We start from the raw sequence: 9,182 nt of genomic DNA, 5'->3' as shown, positions 1-9,182 counted from the left end.
CCAGCCTGGCCGACAGAGCAAGACTCTGTCTCAAAAAAAAAAAAAAAAAAATAGTGATCTTATGAAAACATATCCAACACCTATTAGAATGGTGAAAATCCAGAACACCAACCCCACCAAGTGCTGGCAAGGATGTGGAGCAACAGGAACTCTCATTCATTGTTGGTGGGAATGCACAATGGTGCAGCTACCCTGGAAGACAGTGTGGCGGTTTCTTACAAAACTAAACGTACTCTTATCATCCAGCAATCGTACTCTTTGGTGTTCGCCCAGATAGGCTGAAAATTTATGTCCACATAAAAACCTATGCACAGATATTTATCGCTGCTTTATTCATAATTGACAAAACTTGGAAACAACCAAGATGTTCTTCGTAGGTAAATGGAAAATAAACTGTGATACATCCACGCAATGGAGTATTATTCACTGCTAAAAAGAAATGAACTATCAGGCTATGAAAAGACATGGAAGGAACTTAAGTGCCTACCACTAAGTGAAATAAGTCAATTCGAAAAGGCTACACACTGTGATTCCAGTGTTATAACATTCTGGGAAAGGCAAAACTGTGGAGACAGTAAAAAGCATAGTGGCTGTCAGGGGCTGGCGGGAGGAAAGGAGGAATAGGCAGAGCACCGGATTTTTAGGGCAGTGGCGCTGCTCGGTATGATGCTGTAATGGCAGATGTATGTCATCATACGTTTGTCTAAACCCACAGAATGTCTAACACCAAGAGTGAACCCTACACACAAGAGCAGTTCAAGAGTATACTGTGTAACTACGGACTTTGGGTGGTAACGATGTGTCACTGACTGTTAACAATGGTACCATTCTGTCGAGGATGCTGATAGAGGGGGAGCTTGTGCATGTGTGAGAACAGGGAGTACAGAACAGGGAGTACGGGAACTCTTTGTACTTTCTGCTCAATTTTACTGTGAACCTAAAACTAAAAAATAGTCTTTTTGTTTGTTTGTTTTTGAGACAGTGTCTCACTCTGTTGCACAGACTGGACGGCAGTGGTATAATCACTGCTCAGCGCAGCCTTGAACTACTGGGCTCAAGTGATCCTACCACCTCAGCCTCATGAGTAGCTGGGACTATCAGCATGCACCACCACACCTGGCTAATTTTTAAATTTTTTGTACAGACATGGTCTCACTATGTTGTCCAGGCTGGTCTTAACTCCTGGCCTCAAATGATCCTCCTGCCTCGGCCTCCCAAAGTGCTGGGATTACAGGCGTGAGCCACCATACCTGGCCATTAAAGTCTATTTTTTAAAAATCTAGATCATAGTTGTTCCCTTACTTAAAACAATTCCACGGCTACCCATTTTTCTAAAAAATCTACATTCCTCCCCATGGCCTGCAAAGCACAGCAGAATTGGGTCCCTGTTCACCCTCAACACCATCCCTCCCATTCTTCTCAGTTACAAGGCTCCAGCCTCAGCCCCTGAGCAGCCTGAGCCTTTTCCCATTGCAAGGCCTTGTTCTTATTCTTTGCATAGGCACTTCCTCATCTTCGAGCTTCAGGTTACACACAATTCCTTAGGGTTCTCTCTGGACCACTCGGTCTGGAGCGTGTTGCTCTCCCTGTTATTACCTTAATGGCTCTTATCCTGCTGGATGGTTCTTGTAATATCTAATTTTAGGTGTCAACTTGACTGGGTTATGAGATAACCAGACAGCTGGTAAAGCATTATTTCTGGGTGTGTCTACGTGAGTTTCCAGAGGAGGCTGGCATGTGAGTTGGTGGATTGAACAGGGAAGATCTGCACTGATGTGGCCAGGGAATATCCAATCATCTAAGGGCCCAGTGAGAATAAAAAACAGAGGAAAGAGGAAAAGTGAATCCACTCACTCTGCTGGATCTGGGACACCCTTCTCCTACTTTCGGACATCAGAACTCCAGACTCTCCAGTGTTTGGACTCTAGTACACACACTGGCGACACTCCAGGCTCTTGGGCCTTCAGCCTTGGACTGAGAGTTACACCATCAACTTCCCTGTCCCAAGGCTTTCGGGCTTGGACTGAGCCACACTATCAGCTTCCCTGCGTCTCCAGCTTGCAGACAGCCTATCGTGGGACTTCACAGCACCCCCAGCTGCATGAACCAATGTCCCTAACAAATCCCTTCTCATATACCTATTATCTGTATCTATATCTGCTTATGTCCTACTGGTTCTGTTTCTCTAGAGAACCCTGCTATAGTTCTTCACTGGAATAGTTATTCCATGATGATAAAGACCTTTTCCCCATTAAACCATCAACAGTGTCTAACACAGAGCCAGGGCCACAGGAGTGTTTGCTGACTAAAACAGAAAGGGCATCTGTCCTGCTCATGGCTATATCCCACATACTGGACGCCCAGCAGTGGGGTCAGTGCACACACATGACCTGGAGACTCCATCACTTCAGTTAGTCAAGGGGTCTCAAAAGCAACTCCTGGAAATGATGAGTGGCTGGTCCAGAAATCCTGACCCCAAAGCTGGACCACCTTCCCAGAGTTTGAACTCCCTATGATGTTCTGAGAACATGTGACTTCATTGCAGAGAAAAAAAAAACAAAACAAAACCATCAAAGCTTCCTTCAGTCCGTTAGGGAGAGACCCTTGTTCCCTACTCGTCATGTGCCTACTGAGGGAAGGGAATTCCCACTACACCCCAGCAGGAGTGAGCGGACCAGCTAGGCACCACAGTACTCTAAACTACACTGCACAGGTACAAGGGTACGTGTGTTCTTTAGCCCATGTGGAGCATCTGAGAACCCTGAGGTGAGTGCCAAAGAACTGACATTGCATAGATCGTGTTCTCTTACCACACTTCATTTAATTCAGAAATCAAGGCTGGGCACGGTGGCTCATGCCTGTAATCCCAGCACTTTGGGAGGCTAAGGTGGGCAGCTCACCTGAGGTCAGGAGTTTGAGACCAGCCTGGCCAACATGGTGAAACCCCGTCTCTACTGAAAATACAAAAATCAGCCAGGTGTGGTGGCAGGTGCATGTAGTCCCAGCTACTCAGGAGACTGAAGCAGAAGAATCGCTTGAGCCTGGAAGAGGGAGGTTGCAGTGAGCTGAGATCACACCACCGCACTCCAGCCTGGGTGACAAGAGCAAGACTCTGTCTCAAAAAAAAAAAAAAAATTAGAGGCCGGGCGCGGTGGCTCAAGCCTGTAATCCCAGCACTTTGGGAGGCCGAGATGGGCGGATCACAAGGTCAGGAGATCGAGACCATCCTGGCTAACCCGGTGAAACCCCGTCTCTACTAAAAAATACAAAAAACTAGCCGGGTGAGGTGGTGGGCGCTTGTAGTCCCAGCTACTCGGGAGGCTGAGGCAGGAGAATGGCGGAAACTTGGGAGGCGGAGCTTGCAGTGAGCTGAGATCCGGCCACTGCACTCCAGCCTGGGCGACAGAGCGAGATTCCGTCTCAAAAAAAAAAAAAAAGAAAAAAAAAATTAGAAATCAATAACAAAAACTATCTGGGAATCCCCCACACATTTGGAAATGTTAAGATACACTTCCAAACAACTCAATGGTGAAAGAATTATAAAGAAAATACGTAGAGTTAAACAATGAGAAAAAAATGGCATATCTCAAAACCTGAAGGGTTCATTAGTGACTTCCTGAGCATCCACTATGCCCCAGGCATTGTACTAAGCACTGGGAACATCGCAGCAACAAAAAAAAGGCGTGCACTCTTAGGGTTACATCTAGTTGGGGGAGCTGAGCAGCAGCAAATCTGTGTGTGATGCAGGGGATACCATCAGCTGGTCTCCCCGACATCAAACATGGAGGAAAAGGGCAGGTTGGGGACAGGCGCTGGGGTGAGAAGAGCCGCAATGTTCACCAAGGCCTCTGGGAAGGGGGCAGGGAGGATGGAGAGAAGTCATGAGAAGAAATATGAATCTTGAATTTGTCCATGTACCTGGCATAAGCCAATCTTTTCATATGCATGAATGAACAACTTGACTTATTCAGTTACATAAAAGAGTGAGGCTAATATGACTTATGCTCATCATGTCTTTATGGGAGAAAAATGAGCTCCTCGTGAAAGCTGCTGCCTTAACACGAGAGCACATCAGCACCAGAAGAGAGTGATGCCTCCTTTCTTGCATTGCTGGTTGTCTGGAGAGGGAAGGGAGCTGCAAAGGGAAGGGCGACAGTGCCAGCTGGTGCCAGGACAGAGGTGAGCTCAGGTGCCAGTGCGGGATGAGTGGCTTGCCCAGGCAGCGCCCCCTGCTGGAGCTCTAGGGGATGCTACCCATGTCCACTGTGTGGTGTTGAGACCCAAGCCTTAATCTCTGGAGCGAGACAGATGCTGCTTCCAGGAACCACCTGCTGACCCAGCGCTCCATGAACACACCACAGATGCTAAGTTCAACACCGGGGGCTGGTTTGGTTCTGGGGATAAACTGAAGTCTTTGATCTGCACAACCTACATTCTAATGGAAAAAGCAAACACACACCTAAGATAAACTTTAGGTAGTGGTGAGTTGTGTGCAGAAAATAACTCAAGGTGAAGAAACGGCTGTGACTGGGGACCTTACTGTAGTCTGGGCGACCAGAGGTCTCCTGAATGCAATGTATAAGCTGGCAATCAGAAGCAAGCGGGAAAAATTTGTGGCACGAGTCTGGGGACAGAGGAGGAGCTGGCGCACAGAGTGTGGAGAGACAGGAGGTGCCGGGCCAGAAGGCACAGCCAGAGCACAGGCCTGGGGATATGCTCTGCAGCTCGGATTTGATGGTAAGTGCAATAGAAGCTACTGGAAGTCCTCGGGCAGTAACGTGACTTTTCCAATGCTTTTAAAGGATCACTCTGCCTGGGTGTGAGGGATGAGCAGCAGGGGCAAGAGTGGTTGGAGGGATCTAAGTGAGAAAGGTCTATGGTGGAGACAGGGAATGGGGAAAAGGAGACACGCTCAGGACCTATTTTGTGGGTAGAGACTGTGACACTCGCTGTAGGGGAGGTGGAAGGAAAGTCAAGGATGACTCACAGGATTTTTCTCAGAATGGCCAATGTTAACTGGTCTTTTGAGAGCTTTTATGTCAGGCACAGTCCTAAGTGCTGTTTCACGCAGACACATGGACACACATGCACGTGCACTGAATTCTCACAAGATTGTAGTAGGGAAAGTACTACTATTATCTTTCTTTTATAGATCAGGAAACTGAGGCACAAGTAATGTTTTCATGTTGTCCAAACCATGCCGGCCAGTGATGGCTCACCCCACTGCCCCTGTTCTTACTCACTACTCTGCACTGGCTCCCAAGGACCTGGAAGGAAGATGGGCCCTTCACGAAGGTGGAGAAGGCTTGAAGAAGAAGATTTGGAAAGGGGCAGTTCCGAGTCCCTCCAGTGGAGCATCCTCTGCAGGAGTCCATTATTCACCCAGTACCTGCCCATTAAACCAGCAAAGGCCAAGTGCAGGTACAGTCAGCAAGCTCAGGCTCCATGAGGGCCTGTACTCTAAGACACCCTCACAGGGTGAAGATCAGAGGTATGTGGTACTGGAGAGGGAATAGGACCAGAGGAGACATCTTAGAAGGAAACCTTCCTTTGCTACAAAGTCAAATGCTGGACAGAGCACAGAAAGCACAAACTGGAGCCTCAAAAGCTGGTTCTCACCACAATAACCAATATTCACAATAACATGAATTCACTTATTTACTGACCTCCACTCTGGGTCTTTTCAGTAAAAGTACTCACTGGCTTCTGAATATCGATGTATACTCTCCTACTGCAACACAACACAATCTCACTACTCCTTGTCTTCAAAAAATTGATTCCTCTCAAGACAGGGGTAAGTTAAAATTCTCTAAAATAAATCTGGGGAAAGGAGAAGACTGATGACCTGTTTCTAGTTCCTCTTGGGGACACGAAGCAAAGAGGTTTTGACTGGATTGTCAAGAAGTTGGTTTTAAGAACAAAACTCCACCAAATTAGGCTTTTCAGAAAGTCAAGCCAATTAACTGCTTCTGCAAAAGTGCACTGTCTGACTCTCTCTCCTTGGTCCGTAGTGAGAAAAGCAACCTGGGTGTGGGGAGCCCCTCTTCTGCAGAAACTGCTGCCAGCATGAGGGGACGGCCTGAGAGTCTCGGGTGGGGCTAAAGGTCAGCACACAGGTGGTGCAGGCGTGCTGTCATTCCGAAAAGAAAAGGGTAACTCTGAAACCTTACCACTGCTTCCGATGTGGACGGGTATTTCTGCAGCCCCGTTCTGGGGAGACTGTTCCTTTGACTCAGCAGGTGCAGCTTTAACTTGCCAAAGAGGATCTTCAACAAAGCAATTTACACATGGTGAGGGAATTTCACATTTGAAAGAAACAGAACATTACTATAGTAGAGCCCGTGCCGCCAGCCAGAGAATACACACCCAAACAGACATTACAACATGCTTACATTCTCACTTAGTACTTTTCTTTGATTTAAAGGCTTTGAAGTAATGAATCTCACTGTGTTCATTACTGGTGAGAGACCATGAAAACCTTACTTTTCGGATAGTTGACATAAAATATTTATAAATTCAAAATAAATCTCCCTTTAACTCCTGAATAAGAAATACATTTTATGAAAGAGCCAAAATTCAGCTTTACCTCTCGAAGCTGGTTATTGCTCATTATAAGAAACCGTTCTCCTGCAACAAAATGAGCTTCTTGCTCCAATTCCTTGAGACGAGCCTGAAAATATGATACACACAATTAATCACATTCATAGCTTTCACAATTTAAGATTATTTTTTGTTCATCAAACAATTCTCAACAGTGAGATGGGCATGGTGGCTCACACCTGTAATACCAGCCCTTTGGGCGGCTGAGGCAGGAGGATCACTTGAGCCCAGGAGTTTGAGACCAGCCTGGGCAACATAGTGAAACCTCATCTCTACAAAAAAATCAAAATAAAAATAAACGTATTTTGCCTCATGGTGAAATACCTAGGCTCATAGAAGCATCCTCCCCCAAAGGTAAGAAAACTAACTTAAAGAAGCAAAAATAATGGGAAGGGAAGAATCAATTCTTCAGCAATATTAAGACTAGAAAAGGGATCCAACATCATATAGAACAAGACAGAGTTAGAAAGTATAGGAAACAGGCTTGTATCTAGAATATATCAGGATATCCTATACATCAGTAAGAAAAAATATAAAAATGGGTAAAAGACTTGAGCAGATCTTTTACAAAAAGAAATTCCTAAAAGCTAATGATGCTATGAAAAGCTAATCAACCCCACTAGTGTGAAATATGACATACAAAATGACATCACTCTGGTCCAGAGCTCTAGAGTAGAGTCAGGGAGCCATTCTAAGGACTACCTGCATGACCTGAAATGCTGAAAAACAAAACCAAAAAGACAGGGACTTGCATTGAACCTCTGAACTGGGCCAAACTGCAATGACCACAACATCCTGGAAAACAGTTGGATTTTGCCAGTGCTGCAACTCCTGAAGAGTGACAACCAATGAGCTCAACGGACTCATGCACTGAGCCAGCCACCTCCACCAATGATCATTCTTTCACAACAACTGTGTATTCACCCTTAGCTTCCTCTGAAAAATCTCGACTCCCCTTCCTCTCTTTGGAACACCATTTGGCCTTTAGCTGAATGTGTCCCCTAAATTGCAATTCCTAAGACCCCAATAAATGCCTTGTTTTACTGCTTTTCAGGCTGGTTTTTTGCCTTTTCTTGGTTGACATTAAATGGTGTCAGAAGTAGGACACAAAGCAACTCTCCTCTGCATTCTGGCACTGCCACAGATTTGAGCATGATACTTGCAGGAACCCCTTGTGTCCTATCACCTCCCTGAAGGCCTGGGACCCTGGTGAAGAATCCGCTGGTTTCCCTGAACACCCCACCTCAGCTGAGGTTCAGACCTTTACTGGGTGTCTGTCCTTTGCTGCTGGCTGTTAACAGAGGGACTTTTCCCTTTTTGGTGAGCACTCACGGTGACTTCTGCTTCTGAAAGTACAGGTACTGAGTCACCCCCTTCTGGAATTTCTGCTGATTTTCTGTACAAAAATTATGGTCCTTTATCTTATAAATTTCTTTATTGAACCAACATCACTGAAAGTGATTTGGAATTACAATGGCCAATCTGGGCATCTTTGATCTCCCAAAATTTGTTTTCCTCCGCAGACAATTAGAAGGGCTAAAACAAAAGATTACACAGCCTGAATGGAACAGCCACTTTACTTTGGTATCTTGAGGCATCTAAAAGAATCCAGGGAACTAAACTAATGTTCCTAAGAGATAACAATGCCCAATTAGCTCAAAGACTCTCTAAACTAGGAAAAAAAAAAAAAAAAAAACCCAGAAGCATCTTCTACCCCGACCCCTCCCATCCATTGTCACGCTCTGTACTCTCTTGCTTATATGGTAAAAACTTATTCTAAACCTGGAAAATTACCTCCTGGGTTTTCCATGAAGAGGCAGCTTATTGGATTGGGTAGCTACTGGAATAATACCACTGGAAATTCTAACCATCAGTAGCCAAACAGTGGATCTTTAAATTAGAAAAACTCCCATAAAATATTTTTGATATCTCTCATTCTAAACAGTTGCTTTATTTGTACTTATGGGAGGATCAATTTTTTTAAGAAAGACACATAATAGGCTGGGTGTTGTGGGTCACACCTGTAATCCCAGCACTTTAGGAGGCCGAGGCGGGAGGATCACTTGAGCCCAGGTGATCAAGACCAGGATGGGCAACATACTCATCTTAAAAAAAAAAAAAATTAGCCAGGCATGGTGGCATATACCTGTAATCCCAGCTACTCGGGAGATTGAGGCAAGAGGATGGCTTGAGCCCAGGAGTCTGAGGCTGCAGTGAGCTATGATTGCAGCATTGCACGCCAGCCTGGTTGACAGAGCAAGGCCCCGTTTTTAAAAACAAAAATTAGGCCGGGTGCAGTGGCTTGCACCTATAAACCCAGCACTTTGGGAGGCCGAGGCGGGTGAATCACTTGAGGTTAGGAGTTCAAGACCAGCCTGGCCAACATGGTGAAACCCTATCTCTACTAAAAAGACAAAATTAATGGGCATGGTGGTGGGCAACTGTAATACCAGCTATTTGGGAGGCTGAGGCAGGAGAATTGCTTTTGATTGGGAGGTGGAGGTTGCAGTGAGCCAGGATCATGCCACTGCACTCCAGCCTGGGCGGACAGAGTGAGACTCTGTCTCAAAAATTAAAAAAAA

General features: G+C 45.7%; 1 protein-coding gene across 2 annotated transcripts in view; it reads right to left on the bottom strand.

The window, feature by feature from the left end:
- Positions 1 to 9,182, bottom strand: part of LOC105508009 (HAUS augmin-like complex subunit 3) — a 170,828-nt gene that overhangs the window by 86,031 nt on the left and 75,615 nt on the right. For both annotated transcript variants that reach the window (XM_011936758.1, XM_011936757.1), the window contains 2 exons: positions 6,587 to 6,670; positions 6,171 to 6,266 (listed from right to left, as the gene is read on the bottom strand). In XM_011936758.1, the coding sequence (XP_011792148.1) occupies positions 6,171 to 6,266; positions 6,587 to 6,670 (180 nt within the window). The remainder of the gene's footprint in view (positions 1 to 6,170; positions 6,267 to 6,586; positions 6,671 to 9,182) is intronic.

The sequence above is a fragment of the Colobus angolensis genome, unplaced genomic scaffold (genome assembly GCF_000951035.1).
Source record: "Colobus angolensis palliatus isolate OR3802 unplaced genomic scaffold, Cang.pa_1.0 Scaffold157, whole genome shotgun sequence".
NCBI lineage: Eukaryota > Metazoa > Chordata > Mammalia > Primates > Cercopithecidae > Colobus > Colobus angolensis.
Note: the sequence above shows the minus strand (reverse complement) of the source record. Positions and strands in the feature narration are given on the sequence as shown.